The 27,442-nt window shown below is 37.3% G+C and overlaps 1 protein-coding gene across 19 annotated transcripts in view; it reads left to right on the top strand.

Annotated features, from left to right (window-relative positions):
* ABI2 (abl interactor 2) overlaps positions 1-27,442 on the top strand; it is a 69,613-nt gene that overhangs the window by 32,926 nt on the left and 9,245 nt on the right. For 2 of the 19 annotated variants that reach the window (XM_062640656.1, XM_062640658.1), the window contains exons 3-11: positions 4,139-4,315; positions 7,898-7,915; positions 14,699-14,796; positions 15,593-15,739; positions 16,774-16,898; positions 17,858-18,040; positions 20,567-20,725; positions 25,052-25,138; positions 25,463-25,636. In XM_062640656.1, the coding sequence (XP_062496640.1) occupies positions 4,139-4,315; positions 7,898-7,915; positions 14,699-14,796; positions 15,593-15,739; positions 16,774-16,898; positions 17,858-18,040; positions 20,567-20,725; positions 25,052-25,138; positions 25,463-25,636 (1,168 nt within the window). The remainder of the gene's footprint in view (positions 1-4,138; positions 4,316-7,897; positions 7,916-14,698; positions 14,797-15,592; positions 15,740-16,773; positions 16,899-17,857; positions 18,041-20,566; positions 20,726-25,051; positions 25,139-25,462; positions 25,637-27,442) is intronic. The other 17 variants (XM_062640657.1, XM_062640662.1, XM_062640661.1 and 14 more) reach the window with 17 other exon arrangements.

The raw sequence follows: 27,442 nt of genomic DNA, 5'->3' as shown, positions 1-27,442 counted from the left end.
TTTATGCAAATGAAAACAATTGCTCACTACCAACTGACTGATGCCTGGTCATTCCTGAACAGTGGCCCCCCAGCAATCCTACCCCCAGCTTTGTATGCTGAGCATGACATCATATGGTATGTAATCTCCCTTGGGTCAGTTGGGGTCAGCTGTCCCTCCCAATGCTTTGTGCACCCCCAGCCTACTCACTGGTGGGGTGGGGTGAGAGGCAGAAAAGCCCTTGACTCTGTGTAAGCACTGCTCAGCAATAACTAAAACATCACTGTGTTATCAACCCTGTTTCCAGAACAAATCTGAAACATAGTCCTGTACTAGCTGCTATGAAGAAAATTGACACTAGCCAAAACCAGCACAAGTACTAACTTAATACCTTGAGAAATTTCACTTAGAGGTAGAGAAGAATATTTCTCGAAACTGAGTTCAGTGACGTTTACGTGAAGTGGTAAATACTGTCGATTTTGGAAACCCAGAAATGATTTAATGTTTTTGTTTTTTTTTTTTTTATTTTGATCTTTACAGATCTTGAGGCTGTTATCATTGAACTCAGTATGGCAACTTGATGTTTCAAAATGGCCAGAAAAATCGTAATAACAATAAAAAAAAAGTAGTGGGTTTTTAATTTATTTCCCCATGGCTTATTGCAGGCATGTAGGAAAACATACGAAAACATTATAGTAATGAGCCCAGCCTTTAACAAACTGCCATTTTAAAGCTTTTGCCAAAGAAGCTTGGGGGTGGTGGAGGGAAAGCTGTCAGAAGTCTGAAACTTCTTGTTAAAAAACAGTGGCTTTAAGTTATAGAAGGGCACAGGATATCCCATTTGTGTTTTCTGATAGACTTTTCAAGCCAGGTATTCTGTTAGTCCAGCTCTAATCCCCCAAACTTCTCAACAGAAGTTTCCCAACTGCTGAATAAACGTTCTGCTAGCATTCTCCTGTCTCACTTAAGGGATTTATGCTAGTGCTGGAGGCAATAATTACCTGTGTTGAGGAGAAGTTATTTCATTTTCTTTAGTAGCAGGTTAATCTTTGTTCCATTCTTTACTAATCATATACCACAATGTTCCTTTCCTCTGTTTTATAGGTGTCTTAAGATCTTAGGGTTCTAGCTGTCTACTAAAGCAAAAAAAAATAAACTTGTAAAAAACCTCCCAGCAAAATACTTAAAAAACAGAGTTAGGTGCTGATTTTGTGTTCTTAGTTATTCCATAGCTATGCAATGAAAAAGAGATATTCTGAATCATCATGCAAGAGAATTCCCATTAGATGAGCTTCAGCATGTAATTAGCTTCTATGCATTTCATTGTTTGGTACTGTAGTAATGCCTCACTGATCACCATGGTCCTTAAGGAAACTGGTTGTACTCATAAATCCTATGAATGATTAAAAAAACCATGCTTTTCATTCATGGAAACAATTTTTCACAGTGCGAAGGTACCATCACTACAATAATATGTGCATTATATTATCTGAACTCTCACTGTATTTATGGATAATTGCGTAATTATCGATATATACAAAAATATATTAAAAGAACATCTTTAAAGTTGCAAACATCAAATTCTTGGAAAGAAAGGAAGAGATAATCTTGCTAACACTGCATGAATTACTGTATTTTCTTTCTGATTTATAGATTGAAATTAAGGCTCTGAAAATGTAGTGTCCAAGGCATAAACGAGTTTTGAATGACCAGATTCAGACCCATTAGATTTTGATGTTTCAGTACATTTGAAATGTCACATAGCATTTGAGGTGCAGCTGCTGTTGCAGCTGAGGTGGTTTAACATCCTAGTTAATGGTATCAGAGGACTGTGAGACAAAGACCATTCAAGAGGCAACGTGGTATTTCTGCAGTTCTCTAGTGACATGTCTAGATGACAGATGAAGTTCGAGATAATTGTGGAGATTGAATTCTTCAGTGGTATTAAACATGAGACTGTCCTCCAAGTTACTGCAGTCACATATCATTAGAAAGTATGTGCTTTCTGACTATTCAACAAGTGAGCTGAAGACTTTGTAGGCTGTCTGGTATGACTGCTGTTTGTTCCAGAACTTCTTCCACTATGCTGCAAAAGCAAAGGTTTTTGGCACAGCGAAGGGATAAAAACCTGTGATGGACAATAAAGTATTAAATCCTATGCTGTTGCAGAACAGTATCCTTTTGGTACTCTGGCCTGGAACTTGCTTATGTGCTCTATTTGCACTGGTGTTTGTATAGCCAGTAACATCATAAGAGCTGTTAAGATCTGATCTGCACTGTTGTACTCGGGGGTAGTACCTAGACCAGGTCATCACAGGGACCTTCAAGAAGGACTTTGGCAAAATTGCATGGAGAGTGCTTTAGTTGTTAAGTAGTCATAGAAATATGTGTGTTTCCACAGAGTTTATATATTGGCCAATTCTAATTTTTTTTTGTTTGGTTTTTTTTTTTTTTTTTTTTGGCGAGCGTGATGGAGGATGTGTCCCACATAGTTTACTATTAAATTTCAAATCATTGCTCAACAAACTTGAGCTTTCCATAGAGACTTGCCAACATATTTTGACTTTGAATAATCTACTTTTCCATAGCTTTGTTTTAAGAAATAGCTGTGCAACTTTAGTAGAAACCTTACAGTTCTGGGCAGGTGGTACTAGAGGTTGCAGAAATGTACCTGACAACTGTATTCAGTACATAACTTTAACAAAGTTGCAAGATCCTGAAACTATGTTGCTAGGAAGTACTGAGTAATCTTGATAGATAGTAATTTAAGCTTCCATATGATGTTCTTTGTATTTATGAAAATTCTTCTCTGGAAAGAATGTGAAGAAATAACTTCTTGGAAGTGGCTTTTTGTTTCTTCAGTTTTTAATTTTTGTAGTTTTAAAGGTTATGATGGTTGCATGAAGCAATACAGGGTCTGTTTTGCTATCAGTAGAACAAACAATAGCGTAAACCAGTGTAGCCAACCACGCTGCCCCAGTCCCTGCCCGAAGGAAAAAAAGAAGTGGAAAGAAATGTCTGTTGTGAAAGTGAATTCTCATTTGTTCCTGTTACTTAATTGCTATGGAGCCTGCCTCCTAATTGTGAAAAGTCTTTCTGGTGCCATTCATGTACTCAAGCAGTAACAGGAAGTCATGTGAATGTTTAGGAATCCTAATGGCATGTCCTTTTTTTGGCTTGGATACAGTTGGTGATTTTGGCTGTTTTCTTACCTTTTTCTTGTTAGCGTGTAGCTGAAATGTTTGTTCACAACTCTGGCAAGTTTCCTATGAGGAAAGCTGCTTTGTGAGCAAAGAATTTTTTGTTTTAAATGATGCAACATCTCTGTGCGACATGATTTAAGAGATTTTGTTATTGTGGAAGGAATAATTAAACATTTTTTCCTAGTCTAGTTACCAGCCAAGATTCAATAACAGGTTTTTAGGCAATGGATTTTCAGCAGGGCTTTATCTTACACTGGAGATTCTTTGGTGGTACTCGTAATATGTGGAAGAAGGGATTTTCAGCATTGGCCTTAGACATTCTAAGTGAAGACAGTGGGCTTAACCGTTGGCTTCACTGTAGACAAGTCAGTACTGAGCACTTTCTAAAATCTAATAATTGCTTTGTGATGAGTGATTTGTAGTGACTAAAATACCGTATCAATTTGTCTGAGTGAAATTTTATTCTATCAGATGACTACCAGTCCTAGTATAGCAAACTGTTTTACAGTGTAAGAAAACCTGTTTATGATTTGTTTTTCAGGTCATAGAAGTTAAGTTTTGGGAAGGTATCCTTAAACTTCATCTAGTTGGAGCCTATTTCAGGACAAGCTTAGGGAGTATTTGTAAAATTAAAAAGGATAATTTAAGGAATCGTATAAAACTGTGTCAGTAAATTGACGGGAACTACCAGGGATGGAAGGGAGAAGAAATTTTGCTGAACTGTAAAGAATTAGAGTAACAGAGAACCCAAAGAACCCATAGCTGTTAGTGTGGGTTTAGAGGTGGCAAGTTCAACAGTAAATTGAATAAAGATGATGGAATCAAGTATACGTAGTGATATGTTTAGCACAGTGTACAGGGATCTTCAAAACGTTGGAACTGATTCAATTTTCTTTTATACTGACTCTGTATTCAAATGCATACCACTGTTAGTAAATACACTGCGTCTTTTGTAGACGGTGGACATTCACAAAGAAAAAGTTGCTAGAAGAGAAATTGGTATCTTGACTACAAACAAAAACACCTCAAGAACTCACAAAATCATTGCACCAGCTAACTTGGAGCGACCAGTTCGCTACATCAGGAAACCTATTGATTATACAATTCTAGATGATATTGGACATGGAGTGAAGGTAGGTGATATTGTTAAAACAGCCAAACTGCAAATACATTGTCTTTTGTATATTTTCAAAATAACTTGCTGTTTCTCGTAGTAATACACCAGTTTCTCCTTGCTTGGCCAGTGTGTCTATAAGCATAAGAGGAGTCCTGTCCAATTTGCAGTTGCCTCTTCTTTTTCCCTTGTCCCAGTGTTTCTAAATCTTGCAAGCCTACTCAACCTTATTTCTGAGGATATTTGAGACTATGGGTCTCACCTTTTAAAATGGGTCTGAATGCCTGCTTGTGTGATGCTGTTACTTGTTTTCTTAATCAGTTGCCAGGGATATACCTGGGGACTGAAAGGCTAATGGCCATCAGTTTCCTGCTTGAATTAGCACCACAAACTATGATCCAGCTGTAATTGCCACTGGTTTGCTTTGAAGCTCACCTGAAGAAAGGGTTTGCATAAGAAGTATTATGGGCTGCCTTTTCTTCCTTCTGTCAGTCAGTTATACCCATATCCTGTGATGCGCTTTGTTAAAGTGAGTGCTCTACAACTTTAGTGCCATATGGAGTTTCAGAATGGGAATACTGCTGCCAAGCTTGAAGCCAGCTGGTTTTCTCTTTTAAGACTAGGAAAAAAGGAGGCATTTCAGGGCAAAGATCAGACTGAGACGCAACTGGTGGCTGTTGTATGCGGATGTTAGATCAGTGTACACAACAGCAGTAATATCATGTGTGAGATTATTTATGCACATTTTTAAAAGCGCATCCTGAATGTAAACAGTCTTGGCAGGTGTGAGCTCATTGTTAACTTGTGCTGCCAGGAAAACAAATATGGAAAAGAGAACACTGACAGTGTTAAAGTTCCAGGAGAAGAAAGGTAAATAACATAAAGCAGTGTCATTTTCACATGAAAAACTAACAAATCTGTAAATCTGCTAAGTAGCAGTAAGGTAAGGTGCTTCTTCCAGTCAGTGTACACCAAAATTTCTTTTGCTTGACGCCTAACTGCATTAGGTTACCTGTGTTGTTCAACTTGAACTGCCTGCTTGGATGGCAAAATTTCTTTTGCTTGACACCTAACTGCATTAGGTTACCTGTGTTGTTCAACTTGAACTGCCTGCTTGGATGGCAAAATTTCTTTTGCTTGACACCTAACTGCATTAGGTTACCTATGTTGTTCAACTTGAACTGCCTGCTTGGATAGCTATTTAAATGACAAAGATGGTTTAACCAAACTCTTAAAATTCAAATTCTGAACAGTCCAATTTAAATATCTTTGCCAAGCAATTTTTCTCAAGGTCTTTCAATATCTTTAACAATCAATATCTTTCAATATCTTTAACAGGAAGTCTTTCTTCCCCATTTCCTACTGAAAGAGTCAGTCTCGGTTTGTAACTTTAGACAGATTTTAAAAAGACAAGTGACTCTTTAAGCTTGATTTAGAAAACCAAACCAACAAACCCCAGCATTAATAACTAGAGTTTTCACCCAGAAATTATTACCAGTCTTGCGTTAAAATCTGCTGCTAATTCTTACAAATTTTGAATTTATGCAGGTCAGCAGAACTCCTTCTGGATGTGGATGAAGCATATTAACCTGTAGGATTACTGTTGCTAATATTTTAATGATCACTTTTGTTTCAAGGAGATTATTTTAGAACTCATTAAAGAATAGTTTTTAATTGTTCAGCAGCACAATCTTATTTAGCACAGGCTCTAAACCATTATAACTGGTATCCCACTTACCTCAGTGTAGCAGAACAGTACTCACTGATGCAATGAGGTATGTTCTGAAAGAACATAGTTCATCAAATGGATGATGAGTCAAATGTGTATTTGCATCCATTTTTATGCTTGTGGTATGCTGAAAACATTTTACAAACTTTATTTACAATATACTGTATGTATCAAGAAAATAGAAAAGTATTGTGTACTTGTGAAACAGTAAGTGGAGAACTTGAAATCATGCTATCCTTAAGATCCATAGATGTGACAGTAAGTTGGAGAACTTGAAATCATGCTATCCTTAAGATCCATAGATGTGTTCCAATCAGGTTAACCATCTGTTCAGCGCAGAAGAAGAAAAACATTCTGTTGCTGATGGGAGGAAGTGGCCAGTTGTGCTTATGAACCTGTTTTTGTGCTTGGCCAAGAAATCCAGTCTACCATGTTGAGAGAAGTAATATAGGCACTTGAGCACCTATTCCTTCCATTCAGAAATTCAAAGCATCTTCAGGAAGAGATGCTTTACCATATGGTTTCTTTAGAGGTGAGAGAGAATTTAAGTGCCACTATCATTCCAGCGGTCTCTCCTCATCTTCCCTCCCTAAGCTACCATGCTGCAGGAATCTGAAGATCTCTCTAAAAGAGATTTGATTTTAATTTTTTTCAAATGTTTTCTGAGTTACAAAATCTTCAGATCTGTTTGTCCCTCCTAAGAGCTTTTTAGTCAAGAGGATGAGGGGAAAAAAGGAAAAGAAGATCCATTCAAAGTCATGTGTATTAAGGTAAATTATCAGGGAATGCTATTGAGGAAAAGGTCATGGACCCTCTTACGTAACTGGCCACCCTGGCCAGTACAGGGGCACCTGGTTTTCCTGTGTAGCTGTATGAAGCAGAGACTGTTTTGGTTAATAGATCCATAGAACTTTAAAGTCAAAGACAGGAGATTTTCCTAGTAAATCCTATTATGTTTCTTTTTTAATACATTAGGGTCTCTTCTAAGTGGATGAAACAGAGTAGGCACCCTGGATGCTCTGCTGTTGAGATTCTGCGTATTTAATGTTTGTTTTTACAAGAATAGTACGTTCAGATTAGCTGAACTGAAAACGGTCAAATCACATTGAAATGGAAAGACTAGTATTTCTGAAAAAGTGGTTGTATGGAAAGAAGAGGAGATGCATGCCAGTAAGGTGTAAGACTCAGTGTCAAAAAGCTAGCGCTTAGGCTTTAAAATAAGATTTAGCTGTTGATTAATGTCTTAAAATACAGCTTAGAAAATACTGGTATGTGGTGCAGTATCCATATAGAGTGCTGTACTTCTTACAAGACATAATGATTTGCTCTTGTCATTTGTTCAAGAGAGATGTCACGACATCAGGTTAAGAGTTAACTAACAGCATTGTCTAGGAGAGAAATATTAGCTGAGAAAGGAAATAGTAGCTTAATATTCTGGGGGCTGTTGTAAATATGTTAATGCATGTAACCATTTAAATGAGTAAAGGTATTGATAAGGCTATTCTTTGAGAGCACAAATAATTTAATCTCTAAAGCTAATCTATCTAGATCTCACAATTCATTCTGAAAGAAGCTGACATTTTGTTAGCACTGTAACAACTTGCGTAAACATTGTACAGAGCATAAATTTTAAGGTATTAATCCAAAGGCTTTGTAGTCAATGTATGTTAAAAGTTTCAGCTTAAATCTTTTTGTTCATGACACCTTCTGCTTTAATCACTCTTTCTATGATCTACTGATACATTATTTTGTTAATGCTGAATGCTTAACTTTTTTCTTTCTTTTTCCTTTCTCTTCATATCCTGAAGTTCCAACTAACCTTTCAATGCTTTTTTTCCTTACCTCTTTTATTTGCTCCATTTATGCATTAAGTGGTTGCTTAGATTTAAGGTAAGAAACCCCAGGGCTGGATTTCCATTCTTATTCTTCTGAGATTATTACACACGGGGAGATGATTAACATAAATGTTACTTGATTGTTTAAAACAACACCCACTCTCCCTCCTGTGTATCAGACCTTCTGTTGAATGATTTCATTGCAGATAAACATTTTGTGATACAAATTGATGTATTTATGTAAGGAAGCTAACACAGTTAATTTGAAAAGACTTGTGGCAAAATATTAACTGTCTTCAGCATACCTAGTAGATGATTTGCAAGGGTGGAATGTTGTGCTAATCTTGTATAGATGAAAAGGTACAGTGAATTAGGCAGCTGAATATGAGCCTCCCCCTGTGTAATATTCTTTTTATCCTATATGCGGTATAAGGTATGATTTGATTTGGATTAATGTTTCAGTGTGAGATTGCTCAGATAATGGGCTCCAAAGGTCTGTAACAAATTCAAATCTGTATGTTATTTTTTAAAGTTGCAGTATCCTTATTTTTTTTCAGAAACTGCTAGCACTGTTTAAATCCTGAGAGGCATTCATATGTGGAAATTTTCACAGATTTGATAGTTGTGCAAAATATAAATCCTAAACAAGCTATGTGATACATTTTAGTTGAGTATTAAATGTAGTACAGCAAAGAACTCAGTGAAGTATGTAAAATTCTCAAGGACTTTAAAAAGGTTTAAATGCTAGTAGCCTTAGGAGCTGCAGAAGTAGCAATAAAAAACATCAAATCAATTAGGCAAGCAGTTAAATGATGTTACATGATACTGTGTTGGAGTTCATAGCACATTAATTGATAGGTCATAACCTTCATTGAGTATTGTGACATCTTTCTTTTCCTGAAGTGCTAGTGGTTTGGGAAAAGAGGGAATGAAAGTTTTCTAGTAGCAGCCCGCCACAGTTTTAAAGAGGGAACTGTACTTAAGAACACAGAATATTTACATGTAGTATGAGTATATTAATTAAATGAAGTTCCAAGTTAATGTGAAATATTTTTCATTACTAAGTGTTTTCCATGATTGGAAAAAGCTGAAAGAAAATCGTGCATATTCCTCAGAAGATTGCCTATAAAACCAGGTATTACTGTAGCTATCCCAATGACATCCTGATGGAATTGTCCAGGTGATACTTTTAGTAATGTATTTAAGTCTGTGTAGTACATCTGATCACAATGGAAAATGTTTAATAAATGAGAGATTTCTTGCATGTTATTTGAAATACATTTTTACATAAGTGTGTGAGGTATGGTATTTCAAGTCACATAGTGTTTAAATGCTTTTTATTTGAGAATTGCAGAATCTTCTCTCTGGCTCTTTCTGTCTGTATCCACACAGAGTGGATACATCTAATGCTGAAGATGGCTTATTCTGAGCACAGTTTATATTGGATGACCATTTTCCTAGCAATCATAAAAAAAAAAATTTTGCAAACTCAGGTGTTTTTTGTTGCTCTCTGTAGTTTCAATTATAAACAAGTAATGACTATCCTAAAAATAAATTTATATATAATTATAGATTTTTATGTGAGGTACTGTATCAGATAATCTCATCTGCCATGGTGATAAGAGCCTTTAGCTTTTCACAGAAAATGATTTTTTTCTATTTATAGGTTTGGAATGAAAGTAACATTTTTGGTTATAATGCAAGTTAAAATGTTTCTTTGTTTTCACTCGAGAGAATCTGATCAGAAATTTGATTTGGGAAATGACAACATGTCAATCAACTCATTGCCAAAACGTGAGGATTTAAAAAAAGAATTAAGTCAAAAAGCAGCATAGCTTCTCTTAGTGGACATTAGTTACTAGTTAAATCTCAGTAGAGTTGCTGTTCATTGGCCCGAGAGATGAAACCTGAAAGACAGCTACTAACGCTAGTTCCATGTGAGAAATAATTTTACTTACGAGAGACTGGATATGACATGTTTAGCCTGCATTGATTTTCATGGCTGTGAAGAGCCCTTAGTCTTAGTCAACAGTTCCAATATTAAACTGACTGACTGTAGCAGGGCTGTGCTTGTGTCTGGGTAGGTTAAACTTAAACAGATTTTGAAGAAAATGCCAATTAGAAGTCAAAGGAATATCTGTAGCATCTGCTGTCAGCAAATCAATTGAAGATGACATTGTTTAAAGCTTTTTGATTTGCCAGACTTGGTTCTTCAGTTACTTTACATAAGTGGATGTGGTGAAAACTAGTTAATTCCCTTGCTGAAGCTGCATCTTATGGTCATTTCCCGAGATATTTCACTTTCATATCAACTGACAAACATATAGTTTAATTAGATATACAGAGTAAGTTACTCAAGTGGCTGAACACAGCCTGAAAGGGAATTTACTTTGAGGTAGCAGATAATGGGTCAAAAATCTGTGCCTCCTTTCTGTAGTGTTAACAAGATGAAGCAAGGTTTCAGAAGGTAGATTTCATTCAGCCTTAGTTTGTTTGTGCTGGAGTCAGATATAAAGTTGCTCAAGAAGGTTGAGTAGCTGCTTGAAGTTTCTGAATATGACCTGTGGAACATCACTGATGGGACACTTTTTCTGACTAGATTTTGGGCAAAACATGATTCTTTTGACATGCTGAAAGTTCTAGAAAATCTAATATGATGGTAAAGCACCACTTAAAAATTTCTAGGCTGAGCCTGATTTTAGCTTTAGAAAGTAGCTCCTCCTGAGATTTGAGTGTGTGGAACAGCTGGTATTCAGGATTCTTGACAGGGGTGTGGGGTGGGAGTGAGGGGAACCAAAATTAAAAAAAAACCCACAACAACAAACCCCCAAAAAGGCAAACAACAAAACCTAATAACAAACCAAAACACTTTGTTTTGGTAATTGGACTGACAATGAAATGTTCTTCAGAAGAGTAAAACACGTGTATTGAAATCTTCCTTACAGGTAGGTGCCTTGCAGCCATGTAAATACACAGTGCTTTGGTGCAAATAGTTTTTGTAGTTTTTGCACCTCTGATGAGCAGCTCTTTCATCTGGCCACCTATGTGTTTATGCATTTCTTGTTCAGTGATTTTTTTTTTTTTTTGCTCATGAAAAATGTTCCCAAGAACTGAATTGAATGAACTGCAGGATTTCTCAGTGTTAACTTGTTTATTTCACTACAAATGTCTTATATGGTGGAGTGCTAAAGAAGCTTAATCTCTTAAATGTTTCTAAAAATGTAACTGTAAATGAAACTCAGTCATATGTAGCACCTTAAGAAGGTGCTTTAATCACTGCATCTATGGAAAAACTAGTTGCCAAAAATAAAAATTGGACAAATAAGTCTTATTTATTCAAAACATTAATTATAATTTTCTAAGGGCTCTAGTCAGTCCTGTACTGCGTCTTAAAGTCATCAGATGTCACCTTTCTAAAACTGACAATGTAGATTAGTAGAGAAGGTACTGGATGAAATACTATTGTACCCTTTTTAAACAGTGGTCCACAGTTGTAATATTTTCTACTTTCTTGCTTCCATGGGAAGAGGCAAAAAAAAAAAAGGAAAAAATCCGTGTATGTGTTCTGGGTAAGACCCCGTGTGCTACTTGCTGTTCACAGGGTTGTCTTCCCATTTTTAGAACAGTCCAGCGACATTTTTTTTCTTTTTTTAATGAGCATTGTACCCAGATCATTACTACTGTCTTAATTTTTAATTTTTTTAGCACAGTGGTTAGCTTTTTTGGCAGTTGTGAGCAGAGGCAGAGGTAATCCTTTGTGTTTCTGGGTGTAGGCTCCATTGTGCCACACAGTTTCATAAAAGAATTTGCAAGCTTTAACTACACACCAGCCATAGATCTGTGGGGTCCTGCAAACCAGCCCCCAGAAGACAGATGCATTCTTCTGCTTTCCCCCTCTGATTAAACCAGTTGCATCTACATAGTTTCAGCTGTGCAGAGCCAGGGGAAATGTGGTCAGAAACCGGGTGACTTCTGGCAAATTCCACTTTCCACTTTACTCCAGAAAAGGGATTTTGGAAACTTGAAAGCAAATGCAAATGTGACCTGAGTTCTGCTGGTTGCTTTGGATTTGTAAGAGGAATGTGTGTGAATGAGAATTTGTGTATGGAAATGATCTTTACAATCATATGTGCAAACCAGAAGAGACAATAGAGTAAAATTTTGCAAGAGGGGGGCATTAATGTCTTCCCCCCTCCCCCTTTTTCCCCTTCTAGTAGAAGTTGTCATAGAAAGGGACAGCTGGAAATGTGACAGTGTTTGTATCTCAACTGAAGTTGCAACTCTGTAGTTTTAAATTTTATTTTACTTTTCTTTCTTCAAGGCAGTCTGTAAACTTTCTTAGTGGTTTGTATGGTATTATTTCCACAGATCTGACCAGAACGGTTGGAAAAATGTTATATTCTTTATTTCTCTTCTATGATTATTTGGCCATAAGTCGAAGGGGAACTTGCAGTAGCTGCTCTTAAAGCCATCAGTGCTGTCAGATTTGATGACAGCCCTGTAAACCTGTTTTTTTAACATTTTGATTTCAATGTTGAAAAGTCATTACAAAGAGCTTGAAACTAAGCTTACTGTCAGTGCATTTCCCCATCTTTCATTTTAGTCTTTAAGGATGGCTCCTTTTGTGACTGTAGTTTCGTGGCTAAAATATGATCCACTTCTTTTTGGCAGTATTTTCTAAAGCTTATTTCCCATCCTATGTCAAGGGTATATTTATTCACAATGTTAATGAAAGTAACTAGCAGTCACTGGATTTATGCATTAGGCAAGTATTACTTTGAATTGTTACTGTATACTGTGTGATGGCGCTACATTCTCCACCTCTACTGTCCTTTCTTTTTGTGTAGTTCTAGCCCAGTGGAAGCCTAAAACATCATTTTTGTTCCTGCAGTGATTGTATATGAATAATTAGAGCCTTTATGGTTAAATATATGGAATCTTACATTAACTGTAAAGTATTAGCTAGTGGTTACCTCATCTGATCAGAAAGAATTAGGTTGAAACACCTAAATGGACTTTTCAGGGGCATGCAGATTGGTTGACATTTGCTGTCATCTAAAAACTTTCAAAACCCCTGCCCCTGTAGGCTTAATGGGCAGTTTGAAATATAGCAAGAGACAATGCAGTAAGGTGGGGTTTTTTGGGCAACTGAGATAGGTGGGTGAGTAAAACAGGCATCTTATTAAAAAGGAAGTACAGGGGTGCTGCAACTTTAAAAAAAAAAAATCTAATTTTGTGCTGTTTCTTAATGTTCCGTATATAGAATAAAACATTTTACACTTACCCTCCTCCCTTCAAGTAGTTGTAGTTCAGTGCTTACCTCATCCCTCACTTGAATTAACTTTAGATTTCTTGTTGCTTAGAGTTGGCTTAAAGGACTTCATAAGACTATGCAAAGTAAAGTTTTAAATTGACATTACAAAGTACTCTTGCACAACTAAATCCAAACATCTGTTTTTTGAATCTGACAAAAGAAACCCAAACCCAACAAACAACTTCCATTGCTTGATTTTCTTTTCCTCCTAGCAGATTGAAAATGTAATAGCACTGGGATTATCTAGAGCCAGGGAATTGAGTTTCAGTGCATTAGAATATTGATTATATTGCTCTGCACTGTTGGCAATATTTATGAGTTCACAAATCTAAACATTGTCAGGGTTTTAAATGAGTTGTTATAGTCAAATTTTAAAGGAGTAATTTGCCTTTACTGGTGTTTGCAAATACTCTTAATGCCTTGGTCTCTGTTTCTTTTATATATGGGAGGTAGGGGTAGTAGGCAAGACTTAACATTTTGGAAATAAGAAACACTGTGAAATAGAGCATTACAGAACAACAGAAAAAGGGATGTAAGCATGCTTAGTTAGGTTTGTTGAATATCCCTCTGTCTGAGCATTTCTTTGAGCATTCATAAATCACAGCTGTTTTCACAGAGACTTGTAGGAAGACCATGTATTGGGTGTATGCATTGAGAGAATTACACTTGGCTGGCATAAGCAAAATGCCTACACTGGTAACAATTGTTTAGGATTCCTATACTGGTCAATCAGTCAGAAATGCAGATGAGTTTTTAAAATAAGTTAGAGTAAATTCTTTAATACAAAAGTTACTTCGTTAGTATTTTACCCTGAAAGAGGGGAAATGGGCAACCACAATTAGGTCACATCACTGCTAAATATTTTTCTCCCCATCCATTTATTTATCAATTCTTAGAGATTAAATTGCTACAGATATGATGGAGGGAAAATTGCATCTTTTTATGTTTCTCCATATAGCTTTCTCTCTAGGTTTACATATATATAAATAATATTTACAATAAATATTATCTTAAAAAATATCATACTGTGAAAACATTGAGCCAGTAATGGATCATATTTGGAGATTACTTTGACCCTTCCATATTTGTATGGATAACTTTGAATTGTCACCTATCAGATAAACCTCAGTATTTTTTAAGAGTATTCAAAAATACTTTTGCAAACCTACCATTCAGTAATGCAAACTGAAATAACTGTCTTTATCTCAAAAGATGACTGGAGGGTTTAACCAAGTTAGATACAGTGTCTGTATTGTTAGTGTTTTTATATGACAGCCTAAAGGCAAATTCACTCTTTGTACATACAATTTTTTACACCCCCCCCCCCATATAATAAAGAGTCCTTTGAGCTCAACTCTTGACTTCTAGCAGAGTGGAAATTGCATATAAAATGCATGGCCTCTCAATTTTTTTTGTTCATTTTAACTTTTCCCTGCTTAATTGCTAAAGGTATCTCAGTGTCTCTCCCCCTAGAAGCTTGAGCTTAGTGAAGGCCGTTTTTTTTCTCCCCATTCTTTCATGCAGGTCAGCACACAGAATATGAAGATGGGTGGGCTGCCTCGTACAACACCACCCACCCAGAAGCCACCAAGTCCACCGATGTCAGGAAAAGGAACTATTGGGTAAGTGCAGTTACCAAATCTATGAACGGTTTTGGTGAACAAGAGGAGGGAAAAAAGGAAGATTGTTTCTTTTTCTGTGGTGTGGGGTTTGTTTGGGTATTTTTGTTTGGTTTGGAGTTTACTTTTTTTGTTTGTTTGTTTGTTTTAACCATTCACAAAGGTCAAGGGGTGTTATGTTCTCATTCTCTTACACTGATCTTGTCTCATGTATCAGTTACCGTGTTTCTGTCGGAAGACAGCGGGCATCATTACTTTCCCGACAGGAACTTCTTTACCATTGCAGAACACTTACAACTACGTGCTTTAGAGTAAAAAATCAGTAACTGTGTGGCTTTGACAGATGGTGCTAAACAACTGGAAAATTAGTATGTGGCACTGTTCATTAATTATTTATGCTGTGTGTGATGGAAGTGCTTTCGTGTTAAGTCTGTGAACTTGACTTTGACCTTAGGAAAATATGTTAGAACTGGGATAAATTCAGTCTGTTGGTATGTTATTATGTATATACGTACAAACTGTGGTGTTTTATCTTAAAACAAGATATGGATTACTTTTAAAGCATGAATGGGATGTGCAACACAGAGTTTATTGTTAGGAAGCTTGAAGTACATGAAGAAATCCTCAATTGTTTTTTCTCATCCTGTGAAGTAGATACAGCAAACTTGCAGGAAAACGTACTTTTTTTCATTAGCTCTTATTACTGATTAGTATGTAGCTGTTTTTTAAAGAATGAAAAATCTTTAGGTTTGTCTGTATTATTTTAATTTGCTTCTGATATGTGCTTGTCCTTGGGCAGGCGTCATTCTCCCTATCGTACATTGGAGCCGGTACGTCCTCCAGTGGTACCAAACGACTACGTGCCTAGCCCAACGCGCAATATGGCTCCCTCACAACAGAGCCCTGTTAGAACTGCTTCTGTGAATCAGAGGAATCGCACATACAGGTATTCAATGTAGTCCTGTACAGTGTGTGGTTAGTATTGTATAAGCACATAGACAATAAAAGCTGTGATAAATATCAAATCCATCTGCACCTTTACAGTGAAACCTGCTAATTTACAATATGGACTTGGAACATCATTTGGCATGAGGAGAATGCACTCTAATAAACCCAGAATAGTGAATCATTTTAAGATTGTTCACTTAATCCCCTAGTCACTTTAATTTTAGTGCCATCACTTAGTTACAGTACTTAGTTACTAAAATTGTGATGTTTTTCAAGTGGGTAGATAGTGATATTTTAAGAAATGCTTTCAGAACTGGGAAAAGACTTTGTACACAACTTGCTTTCTACATGTTGAAGGACTGCCCAGTATGTCTGTGGTCACATTTTTGTTTGAATGGTCTTTGATATTTATAGATTGAGTAGCTGAAAAAGAGCATTGTATTTTGAGGCTATTGGTAACAACATTCAGAGAATAAAGCTGAATTATGCTACCAAAGATTCTGGAGAAAGGTAGCTTTTTCTGTAGGATAATAAGTTCAGTGATGTGACAGGTCTAAATACTACCCCTTGAAATCTGTAAACATCATAAGCACTTGAGGATGGCAAAACAGATGGACTTAAGATATAAGAAAACCTGACTTTTACTTCATCTTGAAATTTCCAGATTCTAGTAATCTCACGTGAAAGCACACAAATCAGGGTCTGAACAGTCTACATGTTTTATGAGTTACAGGAAAAAGGTCTGTCTTTGCTCAGTAGGGTTTAACAATATTGCAATGTTGTGCTATGGAACAAGGTTGCAAAAGTTTTTCATTTTTGGGCAAGTTTACTAACTGAAAAAACTGTCGTGTTGTAGTCAAAAGTGCAGAGAGTTTTAGAAAAACTAAGCTTTATATAGGTCTGTATCATCCTTGTTTCTTTTCTCGTTTTCCCTGTTACTTCTCTGAATTAGGAAGGTGCTATATGAGGGATCTTATGTTTCAGCATGCACAGCAGCATATTCATACCATGGGTTATTTTGGTTTCTTACAGCAGCAGTGGGAGTAGTGGAGGAAGCCATCCAAGTAGTAGGAGCAGCAGTCGAGAGAACAGTGGAAGTGGAAGTGTGGGTGTTCCAATTGCTGTTCCTACACCATCTCCTCCCAGTGTCTATCCAGGTAAGTGGAAACTTACTGTTCCTCTTTCTGACTCTGCATTAACCTTTATCATTTGCGAGTCTCCTAAACCCCAAGGAAAGTCTCAAAGTTCATTATCCAGAAATGTGTAAGCCTTGAAAATTGCTTGCTATTTAAAGTGTGAGTTTGAATCAAATAATATCTTTTCTGGTGGTGTCTGATGTGCTCCCATGCTTGCTTCGTATATTATATATATTAATTTGTTTGTCCCTTTTTTTTTTTGCCTGTCTGCCTACATGTAACTAGGTAGGGCACAACTACTTTTTTAGTAGGCTGGGGGAAACTTCTCCCTTGTCCTTTTGAGCAAATACATGTTTCTTTCAGTGGCTGTGCAGATACATAGAAGCATGTTTTTAGAAAATTAGATGAAGTGAGAGGCAGTCACAGAGTAAATCTTTAGTACATTAGTGCAAGCCTGAGTTGTCACAAAAAGATACTTGTTCAATGTAATTGCCACAGTCTTTCCAGAAATAGGAGGTGACATTAGTACTCTTCTTCCTTTGCTCAGTCCTTTAAGTGAAGTGCATAGTTGGTTTGCAACATAATCTGAGATACATGATGCTACTGAAACAAAGAACTGGACATATTTGGCTCTCCTCTTCTCTAATTAGGTAATTTATGCAAAGCTAAAGGCAGCCATGCTGCAGATAGAAGCATAAATAGCAAGGTGTAAAGGCATCTTTCAGAAGTGATGGCTTTCAGTGAGAACTTCTGGGTTGTTCCCTTCAGACCTGTAAAGAAGTGGATTTGCTTGACCCTCATTTACCGTCTACATAGGAATGAGCCTTTTTTTAACAGCTCCATTTTTCTCTCATCTCCTCGTGCATTCTAAAATACTATGCATCTAATGAAGAGCTAACACTGGATAGTCAGCAGCTTTCTCTAATCCTTGCTAACATATCTCCTTATTAACTCCACCTCTTCCTCCTCTCTTCACGTAGCCCCTGCTGGCTCGGCTGGCACTGCTCCCCTTCCTGCTACCTCTGCTCCTGCCCCCACTCCTCCTGCTCCTGCCCCTTCCTCTGCTGCCCCAGATGCTGCTGCTGCTGCTGCAGGAGCTCAGCCCCTTGCTGATGGCTTCACCTCTCCAACTCCCCCTGCTGTTTCTTCCACACCCTCTACAGGTGAGTGTGTGCTCAGCTGGTGGGCAGAGGAACCCAGATGTGATCACGATCCAAGGCTTTTTCAAAGTTACTTCAGAAGCAGTGACCTTTTTTAAATTATGTTTTAAAATATAACCAGAAAATATCTGCTAATAACCAGCTATAAGGTAATGGCTACAGCAGACAATTCAAGATGTGCTAGTTTTATAAAGAGCAATAATTTTTAATTCTATTATTTTTACATGTATATAATTAATTATTATAATTTGATTACAGTTTGAATACTGAGACTCTCATAGAATAATTATGGTGGGGGAACCAGCACTGATAGTTTGGGTCTGATCTCTTTCAGTGATCGAATAAAAAAAAGTGCATCTAGCAAAGTATAATTTGTATGACTTGTCTCTTCAGTGCTTTCAAATGACAGGTATTCCTTCAATGAACTGATTAAAAAAGCCAATTTTTTTTGTGTTCAGTGTCAGGTAGAATACAATTTTTTTATTATGCAGAATAGTGCTAAAGCATTTTGTTTTAATACATGGTATGTTGGGTGTATATTGCAAATTGCTTTTTTTAGTGCTTATGAAATTACCCTACGCTTTTTCATTTTCTCATATGCTGAAGTTGCAGCATAACCATAAGACTGTTCTATATCAGGTTTTGAACAGGGAGTTACACCTGTATTTTAAAGATCTCCTTTAGACAGTGAAATTCGTACAGAGCTACCTACGACCTTTGTTATGTTGTTATAGTGGAGGCTGATCACAATGGTCTGAATAGGTTTGTGTATTTATTACTGTTGGTGTCTCTTAGAATTTCACCAGGTGCCAGAAGCATTCCTGAAGTCCTATTTAGTTTAAGGTGCTGTGACACATATAAAATGGGAATATACTTATGCTAGAATCCATGACTCTGACTAGAAGCTTCCAGACTGTAATGAATTTTGGTATTAGAAGATGATCCTGTTGTCTAAACTACTTCCATGATTAGATGATGATCTGTGTCATGTGGGCCCTCAGTCAGTTTTCCATTTTTGATGCACTGTCAGTATTCTACTTAAGCCATAATGCTTCTGTATTTTTAATAAATCAAAGTCGAGCAGAGATTAATGTTTTAATGGCTATAAATTCACATTCACAATCTGTAAGAGAAATTTCAGGTTACTCACCTTTCTAAGATCTTTTCTTGCCCTGTGCTATTAGTGAGGGTGCTTGCACGGCTCCTCTGAAAAAAGTTTTTGAAGAGACTGTATAGTTTACCATCTATGAAGTTGTAGGTTTTGGTTCTTAAGGATTTCTTATGCATCTTTTTTCTGTCCTCGCTTCATTCTAATCACCACCAATTTCTACCAGTGCATTAAGAAACAGGGAGACAGGCACACTGGAAAGATGTATTAGGAAAAATGTGAAAAAGATATATATGTATCTTTTATATATATACACACACACACACACACACACACGCATTAGGAGGATTCCTTTGTAGTAACTCCTCCGTCTGTAAAAAGTGCATTTTTTGGGATGTATCCATACAAAGCAGGAGGAATGTGGATTTTTGCATTTGCTCTTAGGAGCAAGTAACATTTTATTTACTGACCTAGTGTGAAGCTTTGCAAAGGAATCCAAGCAGAATGGAGAAAACAGTGCAGGTTTTTTAAAAAATGCCCATTTCTTTGTTCTGCTGCCCTGTTTACTCCCCTCCATGCAATTCTCCTCAGCCACAGTGACCACCCCTTCTCCCCTTGTTTCCTTGCATTTCTTCAGAATGGTGGAGGCAGAATAGTTAAGGAGGGTAATAACCCATATGGCTATAATAAATCCAGTTTATTATATACAGCATATAAGGAAAAGAACTTTATTTGAGCACAGAAGAGAGCTTAGTGGTCTTGCTTAGAATCAGGATCAATTATTTTGATACAGGAAGTGATTGAAACCAAGAGCAAGTTTTTAAGGAGTTGTTTCAATTGACAGCTCCCTGAGGGAAAGGGGCTTTGAGTACGATTTAATTTATTTCCTTCTTCAAGGAGTTCCTAACATTCTCTTCTCCCCAGATGGCTCTCTGCATGTTTCCTGAATAGCAGTAGCGTAGTTAGTATTGTGTTTTTCGGTTGCAGAAGGTAACAGCTTTGAATCTTGGAAATGGCGTACAGTTACTTTGTACGTATATGGTGTTTAATTGCTGAACTGTGAAGTGTAACTTTTTTGCAGGTTTATAAATAACTAAATTTGCAAGAAGCTGTTGCATTGTATAGAATGGATAACTGGGAATTATTTTCTTTCATATTGAAGCTTTGTAGCTTAGACAGCTCTGTATTTGGATTTTGTGAGCAGTGCTGATTAGAGGCAGTAGGGAGAGCTGTTTTTTGTGTTTCTATTGAGATATCCAGTGTCCTGACAGCCTTGCAGTTCAACTGTCTGACAGCTCCTAGGATGCAGATGTCTTTAAAAAGACCCCAAAACCTTTCCAAGCCTTTGAATCTTGAATGCGAATATAAAACAGGCAGTCATCATTCCTCTCTTTGCTAATACATTTCTCTTTCTAACCTAGGTCACCCAGTTCAGTTCTACAGCATGAACAGGCCTGCATCTCGACACACCCCCCCAACAATAGGGGGATCTTTGCCATATCGGCGTCCTCCTTCGATCACATCACAGACAAGCCTTCAGAACCAGATGAATGGAGGGCCATTTTATAACCAGAATCCAAGTAAGAAAGTTTTTCTGCTCTGTTGGAATTCAGCACAGAGGTGAATGGAGAGGCCTTCGGGTCTCTGAAATCTTATGTTCTGTTGCCCCTGCAGATCTTGCAGTTAGTCTCGGGTGACTTCCAGTACATTGCGGGTAGCCATGCCAAAGCTGCAGTCAAAGTACAGAGTGTTCAGCTCTCATTATGCCAAGCAGTTTAAAACAATACTGGCTTTGTTGCCAAATAAATTACTTTTGATCTCACAGTCACTATCAGAGAAGCTTAATTCCTTTACTACACCATGTGTCATGTATCTGCTTTGTTGCATGGATGGGTATTTGACATTGCACCAGAACACTGATACTTCATTAATCAGTCTTTATCTTGTATGCTTTTTCCTTCTGATTAATGGTCAGTTCAAGAAATTGCATTTGTTATACAAGGGTAAGCATTAGACACCGTGGAGTCGTCATGGTGTTTGGTATGGGATACAAAGGTGCTGTGTTATCTGTTAAGTCTACAGGTGATGTTATTTTAATAGACAACCTGTCTTAAAAAGCAGGATGAGATATTAACAAGGAATGGTGTGTCTGTGTGACAGGCGTAACACAGTTGCTTTTATCTAAGCAGTCCTTTTCCTGTGCTTCTGAAGTGACATGAAGGTTTCAATAACAGAGTAAGGGAGACTTTCTTTTTTAATGAAGCTGCTGTGAAAGATGCAGGAAACATGCTGAAGGTTCCTTGTTAAGAAATCAGCCATTACCAGCAGGATTGTATGTTGACTTGGAAGTACCACTGTGCATTAAGTACCACAGTGCATTTATGTTTTGTGGTGGTGGTTTTTACTGGTTTGGTTTGGTTTTGTGTGTGTGTGTTTATTTGGGTTTTTGTTTGTTTAGGTTTGTTGTTTGTTTGGTTTGGTTTTGTGTTGTTTTTTTTTTTTCCCTTTAGGTTTGTTTTTTTTAATTGAGCACTGAATTTAGAATTAGGTCAAATGCTGCAATCTGCATTTAAAAGATTTGATCAGGTTCAAATGTTACTGCTTGTGAATTATCCTGCCATGCTTGTGCATAACATGAGAAGGAAATGGATCATCCTGTTGGGGACAGAGGAATGGAGGAGGATATATAACTAAATTGCAGCCCAGTTGCCTGAAATACATGGTGGTGTTAATCACATTATGTGCATATTGAAGGCAGTAGGGGAACAGGCAAGAAGGAATGGGTAATAGCAATAAAAGAAACTTTCAGGATTACCTTAGCAGTAAAGAGGATTTTTAGCATATCCAGAGAGTTTCTGACAACTGCTGTGCATTTCTGCTTTAGCAAAGGGATAGTTCTCTTCAAGCCACCATTGCATTGTTAATAGGTAATCACAGAAGATGCCAGATAGACTTTAAATAGGTTACAGAACCGCAGTGCAGTCTGCATACTGAATTGTGGCTAAGAAGATAATGATTATTGTGATTAGTCACTTGAGCGGTAAATCACAAACGTAATACTTAAATTATACTGGCATACTTGATACAACAAATAAGCAGTTGTAGTAACAGACTTTTTATATATATATATATATTTCTGGCAGAATACAGAATTTATTAGTTTTGCAGTTATGACTGTTAGTAAATCCAAGTTTTTTTGGCCTTTACCTTGAAAGGAGAGGATGCTTGAGCATGTGTAATTGATGAGACCCTAAGAACAGGAGGACTGTTTAGTCTGTAAAGAGCAGGGTTAGTAGTTACAGGACAGGGGCCACAATTGCTTCTCAGCATTCCTGAAGAGAGGGAGAAAACACAAACTTAAGAGATTAAAAAGAGACCTTGCAACAGGCCGAGGAGTGTGCCAGCTGTGGCTTGTGTTCTGCAGGCTGGTTTTTCCACCTCCATTTAGTATGTTTTTAGTATGTTGGCATAGCCATTTTTGTTTATTCGTTTCACAGGAAGATGAAAGATCCTTTCCTTGTCTCGCTCTTTTGAAGGCCAGTTCTAAGATAACATAATTTCCCTACTTCATGGTGAGACCTTTTTAATAACTGAAAAGAAAATATTAAGAAATGCAAACCCTAAATGGTCTCAGCGTATGTCTGCCCAAAGCTGCTCTTGCCAGCCATGCCACCTAAAAAGTGTTTTAACTTCTCAGCCTTAGATACCAGTGTCGAAGCAGTGTGCGGAGTTCAGCACAGGCTGAAAACCCTGTGGGAGAATCTGGGCGAGTACCAAGATGGTGGTTTGCACTATACACTGTGTAGCTGAATTCTTATCAGTCTGAAGCAGTCTAGTAGAAGGTGCTTTTGCGTATTTCTGAATTAATATACATCAACTGTGTTGATTAAACTCTTAATCTACCAATGGTCTACATGGAAAGAAGCTGGGAGGGAGCATTTAAGCTGGTGTTCATATTGTCTTTTGAGGCAGCAGAGGTACAGTAAAGTTCTTTTGATGCCCCTTATAAACAAAGTCATTGTTAATAAAATATTTATCATATTGGCTCCTAAATATCAAAACTAGATTAGAGTCACTATATATCATATAGTATAATATATATGCTATGTATATATGTATATATCATATAGTATGATATATATATAAAATAGGATAGTCCCTGCACTGTGCATAGGCGGAAGCACAAACCAAATGAATAAACAAAGAATGATGTCAGCTAGCATTAGCATCACCATTTTGATTAAACTGCATAACCCAAACTAAAATTTTTTTTTCATAGTTGCTTGGAATGCTTGTCTAGAGTGATTTATTTTCTATGTGGAAAGCCTCTTTATTTCTTTCAAAGGAATAGCACATGAACGAAGTACGCTGAAGGGACCCAGGAAATACTAGTCTCGTGTGATAGATACGAATTGTGTGAATCTACATGATGATGAATAGAGGAAACATTTTGAAACTGAGCATTTTTATAGCATGTGTAATTAAAAAGGTAGGGACTTCAGAGCTGCACAAGGATGCTGAAATCATGAATATTACTGCATTTCAGTAGGATTTCAAATTCAAGTTCCCTTTTCCTTCATTGAAAAAATGCAAGACCAATTTTTTCCTAGCTACTGTGATTGCACTTGAAAGAATAAATACCCTCAGAGGTCACATCACTCAATTTAGAGAAGCTGTAATTAGAAATCTATTTCAGTTTTTCTCAAGAAATACCAATTAAATGGTGAGATAATGGAGCTTGCTTTATATGGAAGTACAGGGGTATTTTACAACAAAAAGGATGGTTGCTCTGTTGGGTTTGATTTTTGTTTGGGATGTGTAGTTATGAAAGAAATGTGAATGTGAGTGACAGAAGAAATTCAAAGCACTTCAGATAATAGTTCTACTGAAATACAGGAAGCCAACAGAAGAAATTTTGAGACATTAATTTTAAATGCCCTGGAGCTTTTCTCATTTGTTGTGATGGCATGAATTAATTTTGAAAAATACTACATCATACCTGGCAGTTTTCTTACTGGCTCTGGGATGAGTCTGAAATTTAGTTTTCTGCAGGCTAAAGAAATGTGCTGGTACCTGAAGTGTACACCATTTTCCTCTCAGTCTTTTGGACGTGACTAAATGTTTTGTGTGCCGCTACTAACAAATTGTTTAGCTGTGCTTTTCCTGAGGTGTGCCTTCTAAACAGTAATCTTGTAACTTGCTTAAAGAACATTACTGTTACTTTAGCAAAGTGATACTAAACCTACATAAAACTAGGTAACTACTTTTTTACCTGAACTAGAAAATTGAAACTTTCATTCCTGGGTTAAACCACAGTTCCGTATTGTAACATTGCAACTGGCTGAATGTATCTTCTTTAAGTGTGAATTCTCATGTATTGTACCAGGGCCATTCGGAGTTCAGTGCAGTGGGCTGTTTTGCCTAAAATAACTACTGCATTCGATTGGGTTTTTGGCCTACTTTTTGGTGTAAAGTTGTTATATTAATTTTCATTACTAAGGATTGGTTGATGCCGCTACAGAAGTCATCTCTAAAAATATCAGTTTGATCTGAAAGGTGGAGGATTACAGGGAAAGAATCCTCTTGATAGATTTGTTACTTAGGTCTGTTCATGAAGTGCTGTGTTGCTGTAGCAATAAGCTTCAACTTAAGAGAATGCTTCAGCATGGATTCTTAATCTTATGGAAAAGAGCTGCTTGGAAATTTTAAAAACAAGAGACATCTCCTTGAAGTAAGGTTTAGGAATACCCTTAAACCACCTGAGCCATTTTGCTTTGAATGTCAGCCTTTATATGTGAGTCTGGCAGACTGCTACACTGTCTGAGTGGTGATGACATCTACTTTCCTGTTTGTTGCTTTGTTGTGTTTCTAACTGAATGCCTCTCTCTTTTTAATTTCTGTGGCAGCATCCCTTGCTCCTCCTCCCCCCTCCATCCTACAGGTAACTCCACAGTTACCACTAATGGGATTTGTGGCCAGAGTTCAAGAAAACAGTAAGTTTGCTGCTTCCTTGTGCTATGATTTATTACTGGACATGACTTCTGTTTTGAGTGGATGAAGGATTTGTCTGTATATAGCCAGAATTCTGATTGCTGTACTGCCTCTGCAAGTTCATCTAAAATTTGAAGGGAAGGAAAAGGAAATAATTTTCTTGGAGAAACCTGATCCTTCCTTTTCTGAATTTTATTGTCTCTGGTGTATTTCCACAAGTTCTAACTATTGGTCCCAGTGCAACTACTTGGGATAGAGAGTATTTCTTCAACCTGCTACCATGGTTCTAGAGACATTTTCATGGTTATACTACTGTTTATTTTCAGTTTCAGATACTCCTCCCCCACCACCGCCTGTGGATGAGCCAGTGTTTGATGAATCTCCACCTCCACCACCACCTCCAGAGGATTATGAGGAGGAGGAAGCAGCAGTGGTGGAGTACAGTGATCCATATGCTGAGGAGGACCCTCCTTGGGCACCAAGGACCTACTTAGAAAAGGGTATGTTTAGAGCTAGTAGAGATGATAGTATCGTGTTTGCAGCAATAATTTTGCATAACCACCTGCCATCCTGCTTTGGACATGGAGTCTGCCTAAATACCTTTGTAGTATTGTGGTGAAGGTGCTCCTCCAAATAGTAATTTAAAGAACAGAAGTTAAGCTACTCTGCTAAGTCTGACTGATTCTTTCACCCCTTTCTCCACAAAAGAAAGATACTGAATAGCTGGCTAATTACGTATTTTTTAAATGCTCTGTCATCTATTTAAGACTCACCTTTCAGTAATCTGCTTAATCCTGATAATCAAATTCGTATGAGGTCAAAAATGAATGAATCAGTGCTGCAGTTGCACTTGGAACTATATGTGTGTATCTGGAGAGTTGCTGCAGTGTGTGTTTAGGGCTCTGTGAGATGCAATGCTGCATCAATGTGGGACTATGCTAAGCTAAAAAGTGCTGGGTGTGCATAGGACTGAGGTATTGCTGCAGGGCTGCATCTAGATGTCTTCCAGTTCTGAAGCAGGTGTGTGGGAACATGCTGGAGTAAAACTCAGGTAAAATAAACTCAATAGGTAAATGGCTTAGAGGTGCTTGAATATGAAAAAGTCTACAGCCTGGTGTTCTCCTGTGAAACAGGGTCATGTACCTCTTAGGAAAAGGTGATAGAAAATCTGATATTGCAAAGCAACTAGGTGTCTCAGTGGAATGACTGTTAAAAACATTCAGTTTGCGTAAGGGAAAATAATTCAAGAATGCCAGTGCAGGACTTGACAGGAGGGAGGGGAAAAAGAGATGGAAGAGGTGCTTTCTGTCAACTCCAGCCCAAAGGAAATATTACTATTCCTGAGGGAGATGGAGAAATATGTGGAAGGTTTTTTGTTATTCTCCCACCCTCTGTTTAGCTGGTGTGTTTAGTGCAGGGAGTACCCAAGCTCGGCTGAGAACAAGCTGAGACCATTTGTGAGACGCTTTATCTGTTGACCTCTCCACACCCTTGATTGAAAGCAAGTGTCACTATCTCTGTTATGTTTCTGTTATTCCCGCTGTCTGGCCCTTAGCAAATCCTCAGTGGCATTTCAGCTAGGAGCAAAACAGAAAAAAGAGGACCCTGATGTGCATTGGTTGTTTATAGCAAATAATGCAAAGGGGGGTGTTTGTGTGTGTGTCTGTGTGGAAGAGAGGCCACAAAATCATGTGGCATGTGGCCTGGGAAAAACAACTTTCTGTTTGAAGAAATAATGACATGGGATAGCAAACCGTAATGGGAGTCTTTAAGGATAAGCTGGAGACAGGCTTTTAGTCAAAACAGATTTCTGCAGAAAAGCATAAGTATAGGAAACCAGACTTTCTGTCATATTTTGCCTATGCAAAAACATAATTTTGATCAATATTTTGAAAACTAGATGACTGAAATATCTAAAAGGTTGCTGTGTTCTGAGAAATACTCATAAAACTAATAACAACTTCTTTATACATTGTAAAATGTTTACAGTGTATGAAGAAATTAAATAATAGTTTTACAGTCCCAGAAAAAATGGGGAACTGACATAAGCATAGATTCTGTTCTAGTTACATTAATAGCTTTTCTTCCCTTCAGCCCACATCTTGAGATTCGTCTGCTTTGCTGGAGATGGGAGAACAGTGCTTGGCTGTGATTTTTTTTTTCTTTTTTTTTTTTTGGTTGTAACAGATAAACTTGAAAGTTATTGAAAAGTCCCATGCTGAAAGAGGACTTTCATATTGTCCTGGTTCAGCAGTAGCAGTCATTTTTTCTTCTCCTTAGTAGCTGGTGCAGTGCTGTGTTTTTGA

Source organism: Pezoporus occidentalis, unplaced genomic scaffold, assembly GCF_034315485.1.
Source record: "Pezoporus occidentalis ecotype Australia unplaced genomic scaffold, CSIRO_AGI_Poc_V1 ctg66, whole genome shotgun sequence".
Lineage (NCBI taxonomy): Eukaryota > Metazoa > Chordata > Aves > Psittaciformes > Psittacidae > Pezoporus > Pezoporus occidentalis.
This window is presented reverse-complemented; position numbering and strand designations above follow the sequence as displayed.